This window comes from Mobula birostris, chromosome 30, assembly GCF_030028105.1.
Source record: "Mobula birostris isolate sMobBir1 chromosome 30, sMobBir1.hap1, whole genome shotgun sequence".
Classification (NCBI taxonomy): Eukaryota; Metazoa; Chordata; class Chondrichthyes; order Myliobatiformes; family Myliobatidae; genus Mobula; species Mobula birostris.
Genome location: NC_092399.1, coordinates 20,803,430 through 20,827,563, shown reverse-complemented (window position 1 = coordinate 20,827,563; position 24,134 = coordinate 20,803,430). Strand labels below are relative to the sequence as shown.

The following is a 24,134-nucleotide window of genomic DNA, read 5'->3' as shown; positions in this document are numbered from 1 at the left end:
TGTGGCTATATCACATGGTAGGATTCACCTCTGGAAAGCCCTGTTCTGTGCATACGTATGGACGATGAAGATTGCTCCACAAGCAAGTGCAGACTGAACTGATCCCTATCAAAGTGACAATATGGAATTAGTTGGCTTGAATAGGTTGATGATGCCTTGGCTAACGTCAGCTCCCTACTAACACAAGTTTAGGCCTTTTTAATACACAATGACCGTTTTTGGAGGAGGAAATCATTAACAGGAGTAAATTAACCTGCCTGAAAGTATTCTTACATAGAGACATACAACACATAGACAGGGCTTCTGACAAATTGAGTCCACACTGACTATTAATAACCCATTTTACATTAATACTGCATTAATTCCATTTTTTAAAAATTGCTCCTCATTCTCAGCAAATCTCCCTTCACACATTAAGTGGCATGGTAACCTAGTGGTTAGCACAATGCTTTGCAGTACAGGTGACCTGGGTTCAATTCCCACAGCTGCCTGTAAGGAATTTGTATGTTCTCCCCATAATTGCACAGGTTTCTTCCGCATGCTCTAGTTTCCTCCCGTAGTCCAAAGACATACCAGTTGGTAGGTTAATTGGTCATTATAAAGTGTCCCAAGATTAGGCTCAGATTAAATCAGGGAGATTGCTGGGTGGTGTGGCTTGAAATGCCGGAAAGACCTATTCCGTGCTGTATCTCAATAAATAAAGAAACATTAGTGGGTAGTTAACTTCCCAGCCCCCATACTGTTGAGATGTGGGGAAAACTCAGAGCACTCATAAGAAACACACGTGGTTACAGAGAAAATGTGCAAACTCCTCACAGACAACAGACAAGGTCAAGATCAAACCCAGGTCGCTGGAACTGTGAGGCAACAGCTCTACCAGCAGCACCAGTGTGCTGGAGGTTGTTTTATATTTAACTAGTTTAAATCATCATAAGTACTTTGGTGACTAAGTAGCAAGCTTTTCCTCAAGATTCAAGATAGATTAGTGATGTTCTTCCATCTAGTTTGTTGAGCGCACGTTTTCTACTGATCAGAGCCACTGTGAGTAAATTTCTTGTTGGAGATTCTGGAAGATAGTTAGCCCAAACTGAGCAACAATTATAAACATGCGAAATTCTGCAGTTGCAGCAAATCCAAAGCAACACACAAAAAATGCTGGCGGAACTCAACAGGTGGACAATTTGTTAACTGCTAAGTTAACAAATTTCACATCACATGCCAGTGATAATAAACCTGATTCTGATTCTGAGGTCAGGCAGCAGATGACCTCTCAGGCTGAGACCCTTCTTCAGAACAACAATTGTATTTTTATGTTAGGCCTTGATTCCAAATACATCGTTGTTTTGGTGAGTGACTACAAATACTATCTAATAATTTACTACTCTGTGGATTGCCCAAGCATAATGAAGTATTAAAGGGAATTTAGTGTAGTGCTATTATGAAGTACAAAATACAAAGAACAAAGTAAATTTAATGTCAGAGTACATATATGTCACCATATACTACCATGAGATTCATTTCCTGCAGGCATTTACAGTAAATACAAAGAAGCATATTTCAACCAAAGAAAAACAGCACTCAACAAAAACAGACAAACAGCCAATATGCAAAATGGTTACCATGGTAACAGAGCAGTTAGCACTATGCTATTACGCCTCAGAGCATTCTGGAGTTCATAACTTGGGGTTCAATTCCAACGCTGTTCTGTCAGGAGTTACTATATATCCTCCCTGTGGAATGCATGAGTTTTCCCTGGGTAATGCAGTTTCCTCAATCCAAAGTCACGCCGGGTAGGTTAATTGGTCATTGTAAAATTGTCCCATGATTAGGTTAGGGTTAATCAGGGTTGTATGCTTACGAGGGGAAGGTGGCTCAAATGGCTGGAAGGGTTATTCTGTGCCGTATCGCTAAATATAAATAAACAAAACACAACAAATGGAAAAGAAACAAAATAATAATAATAAATAAATAAATCATAAATATTGAGAATATGATTTGTAGGATCCTTGAAAGTGAGTCCATAGGTTGTGAAGTTTGTTCAGTGTTGGCGTGAGTGAAGTTATTCCTTCTGGTTCAAGAGCCTGATGGTTGAGGGATAATAACAGTTCCTGAACCTGGTGATTTGGAACCTGGGGCTCTTGTACCTCCTTCCTGATGGCAGCAGCAAAAAGAGAGCAAGACCTAGATGGTTGTGGCACATTCGGAATGAATTGTTTCTGTTGAGGTGGTGCTTGCTTGGATCAATTGTTGCTCAGCAGGTTATAGCAGAACAGAACTTTGTTGGTTAGTGATATAAATCTACTTATGAAAATGATCATTTACAAATCATCTCCTTCGAGAATAATCACCTGTCATTGAATGGACTTGATCTTATTATTATTGGTGTAATCTGTAACAGTTAACTAAATTGTTCTGCTTTCCATAATTTTGGCTTTCAGGAAGGTAATTTTAGGGGATTTTTTTAAGTAGCATCCTGCCCCATCCACCCTTCTATTTCTACTCACACTGTCCACACTGCTGCTAGCAAGTAGGCAAGAAGGCTTCTGGTGCTAAATTGCATTTTTCGTCTTCTTCTACACTAGAATGTGAAATATGTAGATTTCTACAATTCTAATACAATCGTTAAGTATTCACTTCTTTTGAAGATGTTTTCCTAAATGCCTCAGGAATCTAATTCTAAACATGATCACATCTGAGCTAAGGCAGAAAGTTGACAATTATTATATATATATATATATCGTGGCATGCAAAGGTTTGCACATGCCTGGTCAAAATTTCTGTTACTGTGAATAGCTAAGCGAGTAAAAGATGAACTGATTTCCAAAAAGCATAAAGTTAAAGATGACACATTTCTTTAATATTTTAAGCAAGAAAACTTTTTTTTTATTTCCATCTTTTACAGTTTGAAAATAACTAAAAAGGAAAAGGGCCCGAAGCAAAAGTTTGGGCACCCTGCATGGCAGTACTTAGTAATACCCCCTTTGGCAAGTATCACAGCTTGTAAATGTTTCTTGTAGCCAGCTAAGAGTCTTCCGATTCTTGTTTAGGGGATTTTCGCCAATTTTTCCTTGCAAAAGGCTTCTAGTTTTGTGAGATTCTTGGGCCGTCTTGCACACCCTGCTCTTTTGAGGCCTATCCACAGATTCTCAATATTGTTTAGGTCAGGGGACCGTGAGGGCCATGGCAAAACTTTCAGCTTGCGCTCTTGAGGTAGTCCATTGTGGATTTTGAAGTATGTTTAGGTTCATTATCCTGCTGTAGAAGCCATCCTCTTTTCACCTTTGGCTTTTTTACAGACGGTGTGATGTTTGCTTCCAGAATTTGCTGGTATTTAATTGAATTCATTCTTCCCTCTACCAGTAAATGTTCCTCATACCACTGGCTGCAACACAAGCCCAAAGCATGATCCATTCACCTCCATGCTTAACAGTTGAAGAGGGGTTCTTTTCATAAAATTCTTCACCCTTTTTTCTCCAAACATACCTTTGCTCATTGTGGCCAAAAAGTTCTATTCAAAAGGTTCAAAGGAACGTCTAAACAAGCCTGATGCATTTTGAAAACAAGTCCTGTGGACTGATGAAGTTAAAATAGAACTTTTTAACCTCTCAGAGCAATGTGTGTTAAGTGCCTTGCTCAAGGACACAACACACTGCCTCAGCTGAGGCTCGAACTAGCGATCTTCAGATCACTAGACTGATGTCTTAACCACTTGGCCTCACGCCACACATTGTCCATCATTATTGGTTAAAAAGTCACCATACCAGTTGCTATTATAGCTACTGGTGTTCAGCAAAAAAAGGTAATGATTGGCTATCACAACAAATGCTCCTTTTATAATCATTCTGAGAGGGAAGAAAAAACTGGATCTCGAAAGTCCAAGGATTCTGAGTTTGATAGATTTCTTTACATATGTATGTTGAGGATATGGGTCATGACTGGTAAATAAAGTGAACAAACAGATTATCCACGATCTGTCTGAGTTCTGGAACAAACTATGATGAGGTTGGGGGAGCTGAGCTCGTTAATTTATCTACCTATTCCTTCTGTCTCCATTTCCATGACAAACTTCTTTCTTTCTTTCTCTTCAAATCTTTTTATTATTATTATCCAAAATTAACAAGAGTACATCGAAGTAAGCAACACTTACAATATCTCAAGAAAAAAAAACATTGTTTTAAAGATCGAAAAAATTTTGGTGACAAAAAATAGAAAAAAACCCCTACTAAAGCAGAGAAAAGTGAGAAAGAAAACCCTGGAGCCATGCTTCATACAAAAAGCTTCTAAAGATCAAGCCGCCAGCAAGAAAAAAAAGTACCAAAAATTTACAATTAGATCGTGGAGGAAATCTATCAATTGACTCAAATGATCGTGGTGAGCAAATGAACCCCATCTTTTCTCAAAATCAAACATAGGTTCAAAGGTTCGACTTCTAATTTTCTCCAAACTAAGACATAGCATCACTTGAGAGAACCATTGTGACAAAATGGGAGCCGATGTATCCTTCCACTTCAACAAAATGGTCCTCCTAGCTATCAATGTAACAAATGCAATAACATGTTGGTCAGACAAAGAGATACTGCAGATATTTTGAGGAATTATTCCAAAAAGCACAGTTAATTTGTTAGGTTGTAAATTAATTTTAAGTACTTTAGAAATTATGGGAAAAACTGACTTCCAGAACTGTTCCAGTATAGAACAGGACCAAAACATGTGTGTCAGTGTAGCTATCCCAGTTTTACATCTATCACAATAACTATCAACATAAGGAAACATTTTAGACAATCTCTCCTTCGTCAAATGGTAACAATGTACAATTTTAAATTTAATCAGTGAATGACTAGCACAGATCAAAGAAGAGTTAACCGACTTCAGAATCCGCTTCCAGTCCTCCATCATAAAAGTCAAATTAAGTTCTTTTTCCCAATCTTGTTGAATCTTGAATAAAGGACGGTTATCCCAGTGTAATAGTAAATTACAAATTCTTCCAATGGAACACTTCATCAAAGGGTTCATACTCGTAATAATATCTAACAGGCCGGCATCCAATATGTAAGGAAAATTACTTAAATATTTTTGTAAGAAATGTCTAACTTGAAGGTATTGTAAAAAGTGTGAGTATGAAGGAGAATATTTGTGAACTAATTGTTCAAAAAAATCAGTCTATCTTCTTTAAATAAATCCAAAAAAAGAATTAATACCTTTATTTTTCCAAAGTAAAAAAATTGGATCACTCAAAAAAGGCTTAAAAAAGTAATTTCGATAAATTAAACTACAAACTTTATATTTTTTAAGATTAAAAAAATTACGGAACTGGAGCCAAGTTTGTAAAGAATGCTTAATCACAAGGTATAAATTTAAATCAGCAACTTTAGCTAATTATATAGGTAAAGCAGCTCCCAATAACGAGGTTAAATAAAACCGTTTCACAGCTTTCAATTCCAAGTCTACCCAAATTGGCCGATCATTCTTATCAACCCAGTGTAACCAGAAGGACATATATTGCACATTAACAGCCCAGTAATACATTCTTAAATTAGGCAAAGCGAGACCTCCATCCTTTTTCAGCTTTTGTAAGTGATATTTACTAATTCTTGGTCTTTTATTATTCCAAATAAAAGAGAAAATAATAGAATCAATCGAATTAAAAAACTTTTAGTCAGAAAAACAGGGATATTCTGAAATCAATATAAAAATTTTGGTAAAATCATCATTTTTGTAAGTGGGTTCTATCTACTAAATAAATACTTCACAGAATCTACCAAGGGAACAAAATTAGCTTTATAAAGATCCTTATATTTTTTAGTGATTATAACACCTAAATATCTAAAGGAATCTGTGACTTTGAAAGGAGTATTATCATATACAGAAACAGATTCATTTATAGGAAACAGTTCACTTTTACTAAAATTGATTTTATATCCTGAAAACTCTCCAAATTCGTTAAATAATTTTAGCAAGGCAGGAATAGATTCCTCGGGATTGGATATATAAACCAGTAAATCGTCAGCGTAAAGAGAAATCTTATGAATGGTCTCATTCACAAAAACTCCATAAATATCTTTCGCTTCATGAAGAGCAATAGCAAGGGGTTCTAGTGTTAAATTAAATAACAAAGGACTTAATGGACAATCTTGTCCTGTCCCCGTGAAAGCTGAAAAAAAGGGGATCTACGGTTATTAGTAATAACAGTACCAACAGGAGTTTTATACATCATTCTAATCCAATTATTAAAATTAACACCAAAGCCAAATTTCTCTAAAACATTAAATAAATATTTCCATTCGACTCAATCGAACGCTTTTTCAGCATCCAAAGAGACGACGCATTGTGGAGTTTTAAAAGAGGACAAATATATAATGTTAAATAATCTCCGAACATTTGAAAAAGAATAATGACCCTTTATAAAGCCTGTTTGATCTTTAAAAATAATTTTACCCAAAATATTCCCCAACCGATTGGCTATTATCTTTGACAGAATCTTAGCATCGACATTCAATAATGAAATAGGTCTATATGAGGCTCAATCAGTAGGATCTTTATCCTTTTTAAGAATTAAAGAAATAGAAGCCTCATAAAAAGTAGAGGGTAAATCACCTTTCACAAAAGAATCCTAAAACATTTCCAACATATACAGAAAAAGCAATTTTCCAAATTTTTAATAAAATTCTACAGGTTAGCCATCAAGTCTAGGGGCCTTACCAGATTGCATTGAAAAAAAATCTTTATGAATTTCGGCTTCAGTAATTTGGGCATCAAGAGCTTTTTGATCTCCAACAGAAATTTGAGGAAAAGCAATCTTTCGTAAGAAAGCATTCATTTTAGAAGAGTCTACTGGACATTGAGATTTATAAAGTTCAGTATAAAAATCTTGAAAAATATTATTAATTTCTTCATATTCCCAAGCCAGGGTACCATCTTTCCTAAGGATTTTCAAAACTTGCCTTTTGGCTCTAGCCATTTTTAACTGAGATGCAAGCAGTTTTTTATTTTTATCTCCAAACATATAAAATTGGCTCTTTAGTTTACGCAAGTAGCCTTCAATAGAATGAGTTAATAATAGATTATATTGTGATTGAAGTTCCACCCTATGTTTGAATAAATCAATATTAGGGGGGATTGCATAAATATTATCTAAGTCTTTAATTTCTTTTGAAATCTTATCTGATTCTACTTTAGTCTGTCCTTTAAGCTTAGCTGAATAAGAAATGGTCTGACCACGTAAAAATGCTTTAAATGTATCCCATATGATTAATTTAGACATACCTCCTATATCATTAAAAAGAAAAAAATTCTTTTATCTGGGTTTCAATGAAGCTGACAACTTCAGAGTTCTGCAATAATGTCTGAGACATGCACCGTGGTGGGCGGGCAAGAATGACATCATCAAGTTCAAAAGACAAACTCAGAGGCACATGATCAGATATAGCAATAGCGTCATATTCACAATTCTTAACACTAGGCAAGAAGTGAGGATCGATTATAATATAATCGTTCCTCAAATATATTTTATAAACATGAGAAAAAAAGAATATTCTCTGTCATCAGGGTGTAAATATCTCCATAGTTCAATCAATCCAGAATCAGTCAAAAAGGAGTTAATAAGTGCTACAGAGTGATTTGGAAGTCGCTGATCAGTTGAGCTCTTGTCAATCAAAGGATTTAAACAACAGTTAAAATCCCCACCCATTATCAACATATATTCATTTAAATCAGGCAGTAAAGCAAATACCATTTTTAAAAAAAGGATCATCTAAGTTAGGACTGTACAAATTGACCAAAACAACTATTCTGCTACAGATTACTCCTTTAACAATTAAAAATCTACCATTAAAATCTGACTCAATATCAGCTTCAGTAAATATATTGGATTTAATAAAGATGGACACTCCCTTAGTTATGCTCTGAGAAGTGGAGTGAAATTGCAAACCCTCCACCATCCAAAAAATCTATTTTGATCTCCCACCCTGATATGGGTCTCTTGGGCAAAAATTATATCAGGTTGGAATCAGTTAATGATTTTAAAAGTCTTTTTTCATTTGTTAGGATGATTTCAACCACGTAAATTCCAACTTATTACATTAATCCGTTTAAATACCATACTATAATTTTATTCTACTTTACACACGCGCAGAACACATACCAATACGAGATGATCAAAAATGGCGGCGATGAAGAATACAACCACATAGAAAATACGCATGCTCCGGAACCACCCAATGGGGAAAAAACCCTTAACTCTAACCCCACCCCCTCCCCCCATAGCCCGAAATAAAAGCAGGCACCCTATGATAGAATACAAAACCAGGGACTGCTCTGTTTGCACAAGAAAAATTTAAAAAGATTCTCTCTCCCTCCCCTTAGTTAAAAAAAAACAAAACCCACTGACCTTGTAAGAGGACAACAAAGTCTCAACAAAGGAAAGTATTTACATTCCAGCATCTGCAAACTATCCCATGTTTATATTTAATCTTTTTTAAACAAGAAAGAACTGAAAAAATGTTATCTCTTAAAAAGAAAAACCAGCGCCATCTTAAATTTAGCATTAAATCCAGAAAAAAAAGCTTTAAAGTTGGTTATAAGATGCTATAATAATGCAAAAAAAGTTAATAGCATATTTAACCCAACTAAATTTTCAAAAATACCAACTAGTAATATTATATAAGTAATTGAACCCTCCCTTAAATATATATAAAAGTAGCCCCATTAGTAGGAAAAACTACCAATTAATTAATTAAGAAAGAAACAATAAAAAGATCAAACCAGATATTAGGTTAAAGGAACAAGTCCCTTTATCTTCATTTTCTCAGTCGAATGTCCAAATAACCATTTAAACAGTCAAACTTGAACCACAGATCTTCTTTCCAAAAAAAGCAATGATACGCAGTGATGAACAAATCCCCTTATCTTCTTTAAATAGTCTCTCAATGAAATGTCCAAGTAACCTTCATAAATCTTCTTTCCGAAATGCCAATAATATACAGATAACCAAGCAGTCTTCCAGACAGTTCATTTGGCAGCTGCAGCAGATATAGTTTGAACGAACACCAGTGCAACTTTAGGATCAAAAAATGTATGAGGAGGAGAATTAGGAGGAAAAACTTTAATTCTTGATGGGTAACGCAAGGAAGGGAATAGTTTCTTATCATATGCCTGTTTCATTACCAGAGCAAATTTTGATCTTTGTTCCATTATCTCCTTTGGATAATCCTCATAAAAACGGAGCTCAGATTCCTTAAGTCTAAAAACTCTCTGTTTTCTTGCCTGTCTCATTATTTGATCTTTAATTTTAAAATGATGAAAACAAACCAGAACAGACCTTGGTTTATTTGGATCTTTAGATTTCGAAATAAAAGCTCTGTGCGCTCTTTCTGTAGTAGGTGGCTGTGATAATATGGTAGGAAATAAGGTAAGAAAAAGCTTACCAAAGTAAGCAATTAAATCTCCATCTTTGGCTCCTTCTTTCAGCTCAACAATTCGTATATTCTTTCGGAGAGACCTAGTTTCCAGGTCTATAATCTTATTTTGATATCTTTCCAAATGAATTGTAGTTTCAAACAATTTTTGCTTAGTTATCTTCAATTCATCTTCGTGTGTAATAACTTGAGTTTCCAGGTCTTTAAGTTTTCCCAGAAGTGACTTCATTTCATTACTATTCTTTTCCAGTTGGTCTTTAATTGACCCATTCTGATCTTTAATTGAATTCAGTGTCCGAACCATATCTTCAGCCCATGGTGGCATTTCATCAGATCTTTCCTTTTGCATCTTTCCTTTCCCATTGCCTTATCACTAGGTTCAGACAAGTTCTTCCCACTCTTCGTAGACAGAGAGATATTGTTCCCCCTCAAAAATCGGCAATAAAAATTTAAAATTCGAAGTTTAAAATAGGGGGAAGGGAACAAAACTGGGAACCGCACAAAAACTGCTGCTACTCCATTTACAGACAGGCACAGTCTCCAACAAACTTCTATAGATGTGTAGTGGAGAGTGTACTGACTAGCTGCATCACGGCTTGGTATGGAAAAACCAAAGCCTTTGAACAGAAAATCCCAGAAAAGGTAGTGGATTCAGCTCAGTACATCATGGGTCAAGCCCTCCCAACTATTGAGCACATATGCTTGAAACACTGCCATAAGAAGGCAGAATCAATCATTAGAGATCCTCACCACCCAGACCAAGCTCTTTTCTTGCTGCTGCCATCAGGTGGAAAGTCCCAGAGCTTCAGGACCCGCACCACCAGCTTCAAAAGCAGTTACTACCGCTCAACCATCAGGCTCTTGAACAAAAGGGGATAGCAAAACTCACTTGCCCCATCCATTGAGATGATCCCACAACCAATGATCTCACTTTATGGTCTCTTTATCTTGTTATTTCATATTCTCATTATTTATTGCTATTTATTTATATTTGCATTTGCACAGTTTGTTGTCTTCTGAACTCTGGTTGATCATTCATTAATGTTGTTAAAGTTACTATTCTATAGAATTGCTGAGTATGCCCACAAGAAAAAAGAATCTCAGGATTGTATATGGTGACATATATTATTCTGATAATAAAATTTATTTTGAACTTTGGACTTTGATAAGAAACTGCCAAGCTTATAATTTGACCGTCTATACTAGATGCAATTCGAATCCACAGAAACAAGGTTTATTTTCTCAACCTTACTTACTATTCTGCATAAAATTTTTCTTCTAGGCCTGTGAAAAAGCATTTGTTTGAATTCTCATCACTCTTGTGCTTTCACCTACTCTGTATCTGCACTCTTCTGCTACTTATAATGCTCTTCACAATCTGCTTTATAATTCCACTAGACATCAGAGACATTTCAGAAGTAATACTAGTCACAGCTTTCAGACTTGAAAGCAAAGTTTCTCTTTACTTCACGTCAATTTCGTGTTTTACAATTTTGTTATTTTTACATATCAGATTTTCTGTAGTACCTGATTCTTTTTATACTCAAAGAAAAGCTTGATTTTGTGTTTTAAAATGAGACATTTTGAAGAGATTTGCTGCCATGAGCGTTGCTGTCGAGCTCTCCCAATGATTACTGATATACATGTGCCCGGATACATTCAGATTTGACATCCAAACTGTTGGGCTAGCAGCAAATGTTAGATGAACCATTTACAAAATCTGACATTTTACTATACATGAAACCCAAGATTGGGTGGTCTTTCAGTGATTGTATTACAGTTACTATTCTATAGATTTCTTAAATATGGCCACAAGAAAATGAATCTCAGGGTTGTATATGGTAGCATATATGTAAACTTTGAACTTTGAAAGTCGTGCATGAGATAGAATAAACATTCTGCTACAATCCTGTGACTGCAAAGACAGGAAGGGAGTTGGAAGGAGGATCAGACAGGGTGGGTAATTTTGGAGGTAGGATTGTGCATGGGGAGGATGGATGGTCCAGAAAAGGATTGTATGAAGGGTGGGAAGAGCATGAATTTGCCAGAGTTGGGAGTACCTGACCTGTGCAAGCAAAGGTTTGTAGTGGGGTAGACATTATGGTGGTTCCACCAGACGAATAGGGGGTTTGAGTTAATGATCAGTGGTTCAGGTTGATGTTTGTGGGGAAGGATTCAGGACATCAGCAGGGATGGAAGTAATCTGTGATGGTTGGGAAGTTAAGGAATGCAGAGACAAAGTGACCAGGACAGCTAAGATTCTGCCGCAAAATCCCATCCAATAGTGTCCAATCAGGCATCAAGCTTCCAGTTAAGATCTGCTTCAGGGCTCTCACTGGATGCCATCAACACCCTATAATCAGATACAAATGACCTCAAATGAGTTCTGTGTTTTACTTTTCCTAAAAGCTGTGTACAGGTGTTCTGGCAGCACTTTTAATTCATGATGATTATCTCCTCTAATGTGAAAATAGTCCTGAAAATTTGAAAATGTAGTCTCTTCTGTTATACCACATGGCCCTCTTTAAGAATCAGTGAAACGGAGACACATCTTTCTCCCTTATTAGGGAGAGAGAGCCTGTGGGGTGTCGAATGCCGGGTGAACAAGTAGTCTTTGCAGTACTGCAAGTCCGTGTCTTTGCTGTTGCCTTGTTCACGCTTGAGTGATTGGTGGCGGGTGCCAGTGCTTTTTTTTCCAGTGGGGCGAGGGGTGATTGTTGCGGGAGGGAGGGAAGCTGGGGGAGGCTTTGGGGTTCTAACATTTAACTGTCATTCATTCTTTGGGGGCACTCCTCTGTTTTTGTGGATGGTTGCAAAGAAAAAGCATTTCAGGTTGTGTACTGAATACATTTCTCTGACAATAACTGTACCTTTGAAACCTTTGAGAATAGTTATCATAGAGTCATAGCAAAGTACAGTACAGAAACTGGCCCTTCAGCCCATCTAGTCCATGCCAAACCCATTTAAACTGCCGGCTCCCATCAACCAGTACCATATCCCTTCATACCCCTACCATCCTTATACCTATTCAAACTTCGCTTAAACATTGAAATTGACCTTGCATGTACCATTTGTGCTCACAGCTTGTTTCACACTCTCAAGACCCTCTGAGTGAAGAAGTTTCCCTTCATGTTTCCCTTAAACTTTTCACCATTCATCCTTAACTCATGACCTCTGGTTGTAGTCCCAATCAACTTCAGTGAAAAGAGCCTTCTTGTGTTTACCCTGTCTATACCCCACCTAATTTTAATACTTCCATCAAATCTTCTCTCAATCTTCTACATTTTAAGAATGAAATCCTAGCCTTTTCAGCCTTTCGTTTTTGTCTTTTCGTGTCCTCCAGACCCAGCAACATCCTTGTAAATTTTCTTTATACTCTTTAAACCCTACCAGTTGCTTTAATGCAGCAATTTATTCAACAATGTGGGTGCTATAGAGAGAGTGCAGAGGAGATTTACAAGGATGTTGCCTGGATTGGAAAGTGTGCCTTGTGAGAACAAGTGAGTGAACTTGGCCTTTTTTCCTTGGAGCGATGGAGGAAGAGAGGTGACCTGATAGAGGTATATAAGATGATGAGAGGCATTGATTGTGTGGATAGCCAGAGGTTTTTTCCCAAGGCTGAAATAGCTAACATGAGGGGGCATAGTTTTAAGGTGCTCAGAAGTAGGTACAAGGGGGATGTCGGAGGTAGGTTTTTCACACAGTGAGTGGTGGATATATGGAATGCACTGCCAGTGATGGCGGATATAATAGGGTCTTTTAAGAGACTCTTAGATAGGTACATGGAGCTTAGAAAAATAGAGGGCTATGCAGTAGGGAAATTCTAGGCAGTAGGTTATATGGTTGGCACAACATTGTGGGCCGAAGGATCTGTAATGTGCCACAGATTTCTATGTTCTATGTAATGGTTGGCATTAAGCACAGCTCAGTGGCTTTCAGCCCTTTGTGATATTCCAACTCTCCGCTGCCCACAATATTGTGAGGTACCTTGAAGTACACATCAATACTTTATTTACCCAGCCAGCCAGCCAGCTTTAAGGAGCTCTTCATGTGATGTGTGCTCGGTGGCATTTAGTGGAAAATTTAGAAGTGGATCTGTGCCATGGGCTCATAACATGTATTCACAGATTGGAGCTGCTTGCTAATATTTACGGTCTCTGGACATAGATTTCTACCCAATATATATTTGGCTGGAATTGACACCAGCAATCAATTACAAAATGGACAGTGCCTCTATTTGAATCTGTAATCTTCAGGGCAGATGGTTGTCAACTTGTCTATATGGTCATGTCAGACTGAATTACAGAACGTCATAAATTTGAACATGTTGATTGAAATTGAATGATGATTGCACAGGCTTATGTGCAGTAGATGATCTTTCTGAGTAATTTGGCAAGTGAAATTATCATTGGGAGATATCTTAATGTAATTTTGAGTGTTGGTAAAGTAATTTACAATGATGCAGCATTCACTGATTATATTTTGTAATATCTTACTAGAATGATTTCAAGATAAACAGGATTGAAAGAATTCTTTTACTCTCCAAACACACGGAATGCTGTTGTATTTAAAATGTACCTTACATAACTTCAAATTAATTCTAATATTTATGTTTCAATTTGGAAAACTTAATGATTATTTAATTTAAACTGAAGTATGTCAAGTATTTAAATTTATAACAGATATTGCAAATTTACTTGTTCTGTGCTTCAGTCAATAGTAGGTCAAATGTATTTTTGAAATCCAAATTAATTAGTTTAGGCAAAGCAATCATTGTAAGGGAGATTTCAGTTCCGAACTGATTTTGAGCATTTTATTTATTGGTAAATTAAATTGGTAAATTGGTTTATTATTGTCGTATGTACTGAAGTGCAGTGAAAATCTGTTTTGCATGCCACTTATACAGATGATTTCGTTATGGTGTAGCAAATAAAACAAGGTAAAAGAGGTGCAGAATGAAGTGTTACAGTTATAGAACAAGTGCAGTGCAGACAGACATTAAGGTTCAAAACCAATTATGAGATCAAGAGTCCATCTAATCACACCAGGGAATCAGTCATTAGTCATATAACAGTGGGACAGAAGCTGTCTGAGCCTGGAGGAACATCCTTTCAGACTTCTGTAATTTCTGGAATTATTTTTGGTGATAGAGTAATCATTAGCATTGCTCCCTCACAACTTCAGCAACATGGCTTTGATCCTGACTTTGGGTGCTGTCTGAGTGAAGTTGCCAATAACCACACATGTTTCTGCTCTGGTTTCCTCTCACATCCCATGGATAAGCTTATAGATTAACCAGTTGTGGTAGACAGGAGACAAAATACTAAAAGCAGAGTTGAGGGACATTTGAGATCATGCTAAAGGGGAGGATGCTTGGGAGCTCTGTGAGGAGCTAGCAAGGACCCAATGGGCTGAATGGCTTCCAACTGTATAAGTCTGCTCAACTGGGCCTCAAATGCTTTTGGCTCAATTTCATACATGCCTATGAATTTGTTTATAAATCCGCAATTCGACCATGTTGATTTTGTATTTTTGTTAATAATTTACCATTATTGTGCTTGATTGATTTGGCCTTTACTGTTGGCCATATAGTGAGCAGATCACAATTCCACCATATTTAGGTTAGCTGCTAGAAAAGAGGTTAATTTTATTTTAATAGAAGCCATTTGTAACAATTAGTATCACCCAGGTGTCAATCCATTGTCCTTAATGTGGATTAAATTGGCCTATAGGCCTCCTCATAGCTTAGGTGACTGTAGTACACAACTTGATAGGCACTTTATCAACGACTCACTCACTCTATCATTGAAAAGGTAGCAACAGTCTACAAGATGCACTATAATGGGCCAGCCAATAGTTTTTAGACAACTCCTTTAAAACTCACGACCATTTCCTGCTAGAAAGATAAGGGCAGCAAATGAATGGGAAGACCTTACCATCCAGAAGTTGTCCTCCAAGCCAAGTGCCATCCTGATTTGAAATATATTGCAGCTCCTTCACCATCGCTGGTTCAAAATCCATGAACACTCTCCCAAAAGTCATTGTGGGTAGACTCATGCCTCAAGGCAAGGTGGCTCACCTCCACCTTTTTAACAGCAACTTGACATGGTCAGCTAACTGCTGGCTCCACCTGCAAATCTCACATCCCTCGAATGGATTAAAACAAATGAGCTGCAGAGACACTCTGAGCAGAAAGGCCTCTGTAATAATTCCTTCCTGTGCCGACAGTCAAATACCCACAGGTTCAGGAAGCTGAAATAAAAATGAGGCTGCCTCACTATTCAGACAGCATCTGTAGAAGGAGAAACAGGGTTAACATTTCAGGCCGAAGACTCTTAATGTCTTATCCTTGACTTGAAATGTGAACCCCGTTTCTCCTGCAATTGATTCTGCCTGACCTGCTTTGTGTTTCCAGCATCTTTCCTCTTTATCTCAGTGAGCAAAAGAGTCTATTTCTATTCTGTGTGACTCTCTGTCCTTATCTGTTATCTGATTTCAGATGTATTGGTGGTACAGGTTTTATCATCACTGAGGAATAAAAAAGGTTTCTCGTTTAAGTTTGATTAAGCCTGGGCCACAAAAATCAATTAACCAGGCAACACTATCTGCACTCTTTTAAAAAGAATGTCTACTATCTGTGGGACTGAAAGGCAATAAGGATATTAGAGCTTCAATCTAGAAAAGGGAGGGTAAAAACTGTATTGTATAGTCCATGATCAGTTTGGGTGCTAGTGTACTGGATAATCTCTCTATATTTTAGTTGAGATACTAAAAGCCCAGAATGTATCTTTGCATTCTTTGAATGCAAGTCTAGAATGAGTTTTGAGTTGGAATATAAACTAAGGTGAAAGAGTGGGTTTGAAGCAAAAATATTTCAAGAGTACAATTTTGTTAGCACCATTTTGTATACCATTGTCCCCCGCTACTCTTCATTTCCAGTGAAGCACTACACTTCTGTTCTTCAATTCTTTCTGACAGACCTGAAGAATCACACAAGATTATATTTACTCTTACACAGTGGCAGTCCATGCTAGTTGTCTTCTTTTTGTGTAACTGTTGCCATAGTTTTCTTAGAATCAGAGAGCAAAACAGCATGGATACAGGCCCTTCAGTATGAGTCCCAATTTCTTCAGCCTGTGTCCACGGTGACCACTGTGTCCACCCAGCTGGGTCCAACTTCCTCAGCCGTCTCCATATTGACCACGCTCCCCACCCAATTAGTCCCAATTTTCTCCGTCTATGCCCATGTCAACCACGGTGCCCATACAGCTAGTCCAAATTTCCTCAGCTTGTGTGAGTCAACCACTGTGCCCACCCAGCTAGGCCCAAATTTCTCAAGCTATGTCCATATCGACAACATTGCCCACCCAATTAGTCCCAGTTTCCTCAGCTTGTGTCCATGTTGACCATGGTGCCCACCACCTAGTCCCACTTTCCAGTGTTTGGCCCATATACCTTTAAGCTGTGGTCCCCCTGTACCTATCCAAGTGCTTCTTAAATGGCGTCAGAAGCATGGCAACAATTGCAGGATGTCCCAGCACATTCTTGAACTGTGTTCATTGATGTAAGTGATGCATTTCACTGTATATTCTGACATACCCATGAAAATAAAACTAATCTTCTTTTATCTTTAATTGATACTATAGTACCTGGTTCAACTCCTTCCGGCACCTCTTTCCATATCCTCACCACCCTCTGTGCAGAAAAAGCTCCCCCTCGGGCCCCTTTTGAATCTTTTCCCTCTCTCCCTAAATCTGTGTCCCCTAGTTGTGATCTCCCCTTACCCTGAGGTAAAACTGCTACTTCCCACCTTATCTGTACCTCTCATGATTTTAAACATTTCTGTAAGGCCGCCCTCATAAAACCCAGGCTTAACACCTATTTATTTTAAAGAGCTATAGTTCTGACTGGAGTATTTCTAACAAAGACATGGGCATGAAACAAAATCTCTTCAACTTCCATATGTCACTTCTTTTTCCCATATTTCTTACCTGTAATGGTTTATCAAGGAATTCTGTCTCGGAAGGAAACAGATGTGCAAAGAGATTCAGATTCATTAATCACATGTATATCAAAACATACAGTGAAATGCATCATTTAAATTAACAAACAACACAACCAAGGATGTACTGGGGCCAGCCACGAAGTGTCGCCACACATTCCGTTACCAAATGATGGATGTCTTCATGTAAACGGCATGGCGATGTCTGACATATACCAACAAAGAGCAGATGGCTGTTGAGCTGACTGCTGAGATTCATAGCGGGAGCATTATTTTAGAACCTGTGAACTGTGGGAAATACATCTGTACCATCATGCAATGTAAATCTTGAAAGCTATGATTGAACGAGAGGGGTAGAGACAGAGGGATAGAGAGAAATGTAAAAGGCATCATTAAATATAAGGTTCTAATAGCCAAAAACTGCCTTCACCAATCCAACACACACTACTTTGGGAGGCCAATGAAATGTAATAGCTGTGGTGGGCACCTGCTTCTTATGGCCTATCAGTGCTTTCAAGGGGCTGGTTCTTTAACACCTCTCTGCAAGTGTATGTTGTCAAAGGGATTCCTCACTTGTATGCATTTCACAAATCTTTATACACTAGTGAGTAAGAGGGGTTAAAGTGAGTCAGTGGATCAAAATGGTCTGCAGATATTGGGACTAGGTCTTGCTGGACATCCAGAATCTTCTCCAAAAAGAAGTTTTTTTTTTGACAAACAACTTACGTGACTGACATCCTGAAGAGTTGGTGGACAACATCTCCAGAGTTGACATACTGAGGTTGCTCAACAATCCTGGGAAGCAGTCTTCAATAGTCAGGGCCCTATATTTATATATAATGTGCCAGATGTTGCTAGATGCCTTAAACAATACAGTTTGTTGTTCATGCTTGTCACAGAGTGCATAAAGCACACACACAGACACCTGCAATGTGCTGTAGGTAATTAGTGCCTTTGGAATTAGTTGTGCCAAATATAGAGTCTCTTATCTTTATGAATTGTTGGACAAACAGTTGCCAAAGGAAAGTAATCCTGGCAAAGGCCTTGCCAACTGCTGAACTAACCTGCATGAACATTATTTGCCCTAAAAGAGGGAGCTGCCTGATATAAAAGATTGAGATGAAACTTAGCTTGAAACAACTTACTTTTAATACAGCATATCTATTTTATTTTTATACTTCCTGATTAACTAAGTTAATGTCAATCTAATTCATAATTACTTTTAATTTTCCCAGCTCCTTGTGGAGGGAATCTAACTGGGCCCTCAGGAATTATCCTATCTCCATTTTATCCAGAACCCTATCCTCACAGCAAGGAGTGCGATTGGACAGTGACGGTTTCACCTGATTATGTTATTGCCCTGACATTTCAGAGGTAAGTTTTGCATCGATGTGAGGTATCTAAAAGTGAATTGATTGAGGTGTACCAGATGATCAATAGAATGGACAGCCAAAGACTTTTGTCCCAGGCAGAAATGTCTAATACAAGGGGGCTAATTAAGGTATTGAGATGAAGGTGTAGTGAGGATGTCAAAGGCAGTTCTTTTTACAAAGAGAGTAGTAGGTGAATGGAACATGCTGCTGGGGTGGTGATGGAGACAAATACTGTACATTAAGGACACTTAAAAGCTCTTAGATGGGATAAAAGGAAAATGGAGGGCTATGTGGAATGGAAGGTGTAGATTGATCTTAGAGTAGATTAAAGGTTGGCGCAACATCTTGGGCTGAAGAGCCTGTACTGTGCTGTATCATTCTATGTTCTATGTTCTAAAAAAGATTTGGACAACTGCTTGAAGTTGAGGAATTTACAGGAAAATGGAGACTAAGCCATTCCTTTTCCAAAGAGCTGTGTGGACACAATGAACCAAATAACCTTTTTTTTTCAATAATTTGTCTTAATTGTGAAACATCAGCCTCGCGCTGTGACAAATGCACAAGATGAAATTCTTCTAAATATTCGACAGGACACGATTATTTTTCTTCAGAAGTTCTATTAGGCACTGAACACACATAACAGAGATTGAAGTGAGCAAGCCATTGAAGGAAATGCATGATGTACCTTAGTTCAGGAGCTCAAAATGCCACGGTAGTGTGTTGTCTATTCTGTTCAAGTTAAGCAAATCAGATTTTAGATGCAGAGTTCATGCACATACATCAGTTCAATATAAGTGCATGACCTATCATTTGTTTCACATGTATAACAGGACAGGTTTCTTCTCCACTGTGTATGCAGTCAATATAGAAGGTAAAAATGAATAATTCTAAGATTTGCTGAATGTCACGTTTTACCCATTTAAAAAAAAATATTGAATACAAATGTAAAGGTGTAAATTGCACGTACGATTTCTAAATCTGTAAATTCCTCAGAAATACAAAAGTGTGTTTCTATTTTTAATGATTACAGTTTTATCATGCTGGTTTTGCAACATGCTAATTAGGAAGTGCCAGAGTAATAGTTCGATAGGCAGCTGGAGGATGGCATTGTGACCTTTCCTCAACAGGAGTTTGCTTCCTGGAATGATATAGATGTCACAGGCATTATCTCCTGCTGAAACCTTGATAAACAACTATGGTCTGTTGTATTGCGTAATGCCAATTATTACTGTCTTGTCAGACCTGGACAAAATGAAAAATAATCAATATTTTACTTCTGCTCCCTGCAAATCATTGAAACTGAAATTCTAGTCAATTTGCATATTTCACTTTATAGAATTCTTTGTGGATTTAAAATTAGGACTTTATTTGAAGTGAAGAAAAAATATTTGATTGTAGTCAGCGATTCTCATGTTGAATGGCTCTTTACTAATCTTTCCTTGTTATATACTTTGCTCAACAAAGGTGCTTAATGAAAGGTAGTAAAGACATTCTCGCAACAAAGTTATAAAAATCAAGACAAATGTATAAATGTTTCCTGTATAAGCTTAATTCCCATAATCTATTCTTAATGACAAAGAACATAAGAAGCAAAAGTTATACATTTTATTTTCAAAACTTTTAACATATCCAGTTCCTCCATACTTTTCACTAATAATGTGGGCAAACAAAACTTTCCACCTTCTTTCTCTACTTTTCTGCTTTTTTCTTCTTCTTTCTCTCTGTTCTGAACTCTCATTCACTCCTATTTTGTTTCCTAACACTCCTTGTTTCTCTCCCTTAACTTCAGTTTCTTTCAGTTCTCCTTTCAGTTGTTTATTCCTTTCATGCATCCTCACTCTGTAGTATTTCAGAGCTCTCCATATTCTACAAAAACAGCAGCGAATTGGGTTCTGTAGCTTTAGAGTTCCTTGATAACTTGATGAAACAATACAGCACTGAAGGAGAGGATTCAATCCATCAAGTCTGCACTGGCTCTTTTGTAAGCTGACATTAATATTAGATAGCCATATTATCCATTTCAGGAATGCCATGTTCAACTTATAATCAGTGTCATATACTTATATCACTCCAGATTTTGCTGGAACTTCAGAACTTGGTGTTACTCCAAAAATGAGGAGGATTTGGGAATACACCTCTGAAAGTGAAAAAAAAGAATCAGAGCCCCCCCGGCATAAAAAATACTTAGAAAATGTAACTTTCCTTTCTATTCTTACTTTTACATCTTTAGTGAGTGTCAATATCCCTGAGGATCTACCCTGGGCCAAACATATTGATGCAGTTCACAAAGATACGGCTATATTTCATTTTGAGTTTGAGGAGGTCTGTTATGTCACCAAAGACACGTGCAAATTTCTATATTTGTACAATGGAGAGCATTCCAACTGGCTGCATCACCGTCTGGTATTGGGGTGGTGGGGTGCTACTGCACCCGATTGAAATAAACTGCAGAGAGTTGTAAACCTAGTCAGCTCCATCATGGGCAATAACCTCCGTAGTATCTAGGATATCTTCAAGGAGCAATGCTTCAAAAAGGCAGCATCCATCATTAAGGACCCTCTTCACCCAGGACATGCCCAGTTCCCATTGGTACCATCAGGAAGGAGGTACGGGAACCTAAAGGCAGATACTCAATGATCCAAGAGCAGCTTCTTCCCCTTTGCCATCAGATTTCTGAATGGACATTGAACCCACGAACACTACCTCACTACTTTTTGATTTCTATTTTTGCACCACTTACTTAATTTAACTATATGATACATATATACAAACTGTAATTCACAGATTTCCTCTCTATTATTATGTATTGCATTGTATTGCTTCCTCAAAGACAACAAATTTCATGGCATTTGCCAGTGATCTTAAACCTGTCTCCAATTCTGATTCTGAACATCAATGTGAAAGAGTGACGTTTTATTGCAATGGAGGGGAAAATAGTTCAACCATGGTGAGTGGGAGAATTAATAAAGGCAAACATAAAAATTAAGTTTATTGCAAAAAAATAGAAGTAACTTATTTGTGGTAATCCTGACAATGCAAAATATGAAAGAGGATTTCTTTTAAATGTGCTGTGATATCTGAGCACTAAGACCTATGCTGCTCTTGGTAAATAGAAACTGGGTCATGAAGCATACTTCGAAAATATGCCAGCAACACACACAAAATGCTGGAGGGAACTCATCAGAACGGGCAGGATCTATGGAAAAGAGTAAACAGTCAACGTTTTGGGCTGAGACCCTTCATCAGGGCTGATGCTGGCCTACTGAGTTTCTCCAGCATTTTTTTGAGTGTTGCTTGGATTTCCAGTGTCTGCAAATGTTCTCGTCATCAAAAAATATCCCCATTGTACTTGACAAGGTCTTCAATCTTATGTTGAATCTAATTCCTCCTCTTTTCTTTCAGCTTCAATGTAGAACCAGGCTATGACTTCCTTCATATCTACGATGGACCAGACTCTCTCAGTCCACTGATTGGTAGCTTTCAAGGCTTGCAGGTGCCTGACAGAATAGAGAGCAGCAGCAACAGCCTCTTTCTGGCTTTTCGGAGTGATGCCTCTGTCAGCATGATGGGATTTGTCCTTAAATATAAGGGTAACACAATTTCCTTCAAGCAGTAAAATAATTAGTCGTACTACTTGTACCAATACCCAAGGGAGAGTGCTAATGGACAAACCTTGCATGTAAAAATATATTGACACACCCAAACTCATTATTTTCTTTAAATTTTGTGAGAGTTTTAAAGAATAATTACTTGTCCTGGGTCGTGGATAGTACCAGTTAATTAACTCCAAAAGAAAGGCTTCTGATGTGCTCCTGAAAAAGAAGCTACTCAGTATTATCTATGAATGAAATTGGGGGATTGTTGGGCAGGTATTGTATGCCAATCTCCAGTGGACAGGAGGAAAGAGGAAAGAATCTAAGAAAGTGGATGATACTACTTTAAAATATAAGATATAATTAAATATAATTAAAACAATGCTATTTCTTGCAATTTCTCAATAAGTTAAACATATATCTGATGTAATGCCTCCTACTACAAGGAAAAGAGGCAAAAGGGAACAATACAGTTGTGGCATATCAATTAAATAACTAAGCTGTGATGCCCATATTTTCAGAAGAATGTTTCAGAAGTGGGAATGGTCCATTTACACCATCCTGGTCCACATGCTTTGCTTCAAATTTCTGGATTAGTGGAGTCAAGAGCTTTTATGAACGATGTAGTATGTTTTCCATTTGGAAGGCAAAGGCTTGAATAACATTGGACCAGATCACAGTGGACCCATCCTGCACCTTGCACTCACCTCACTTGTGATGCTCACAGTTGCATTTCCCAGTTTAGGCCATGTGGTTCCCAGCACACTGATGGTCTCATAACTGTGTCATTCTGAGAGAGATCAGTGAGTGGCAACAAGACTGCAGATGGAAGAAACTAAGACCCCTTTCACTGTTCTTAAGAATTAAAATAAATGGATAGATAGATAGCTAGATAGATAGAGATAGTGATGACTTTATTAGGTACAAGAGTGGAACCCAGTGTGGTGTTCTGCTGCTGTAGCCCATCCACTTCGAGGTTCAACATGTGTATTCAGTGATGCTCTTCTACACATCACTATTGTAACAGTTACTTGAGTTACTCTCAACATCTTGACAGCTTGATCTAGTCTGACTATTAAGAGGGCATTTTTGTCCACAAACCAATCGCCAGCTGGATGTTTTACATTTTTGTACCATTCTCTGAAAACTAAGAATTTCACTGTTGTCGATGTTCACTGTTGTGCATGAAGATCCCAGGAGATCAGCAGTTTCTGAGATACTCTGGAACTGATTGTCAGGCACCAACAATCATTCCATGATCAAAGTCACTTAGATCACATTTCTTCCCCATTCTGAAGTTTGGTCTGAGCAACAACTGAACCTCTTGACCACGTCGGCATGCTTTTATGCATTGAGTTGCTGCCACTTGATTGGCTGATTATATATTTGCATTAACCTAATAATATGGCTATTAAGTGTATGTATATATCTATATACATAAATATATTTATCTATATTGATATCTTTCTATGTGTATATCTCTCTCTCTCTGTCTGCATAAATAAATAACTAAATATGTATAGATTTATATAGATATATACATGTATAGATCAATACTGATACATTGCTAGATCTAGATGTATATATCTTATGTACATAATATATATATATTTTTAAAATTAAACCAATTTAGTGAAGGGAGGTAATTTCACTGAAATGAATGAGACAATGCTGGATTAGTATAAATAGGAGGGATTGACTGCAAAGTATTACAAACTCTTCAGCACAGTTTGTTACAGGATTGTGCCTGAAT

General features: G+C 37.4%; 1 protein-coding gene across 1 annotated transcript in view; it reads left to right on the top strand.

The window, feature by feature from the left end:
• Positions 1-24,134, top strand: part of csmd2 (CUB and Sushi multiple domains 2) — a 689,393-nt gene that overhangs the window by 364,103 nt on the left and 301,156 nt on the right. Inside the window, exons 23-24 of the mRNA XM_072247323.1 lie at positions 18,651-18,789; positions 22,191-22,378. Of these exons, the coding sequence (XP_072103424.1) occupies positions 18,651-18,789; positions 22,191-22,378 (327 nt within the window). The remainder of the gene's footprint in view (positions 1-18,650; positions 18,790-22,190; positions 22,379-24,134) is intronic.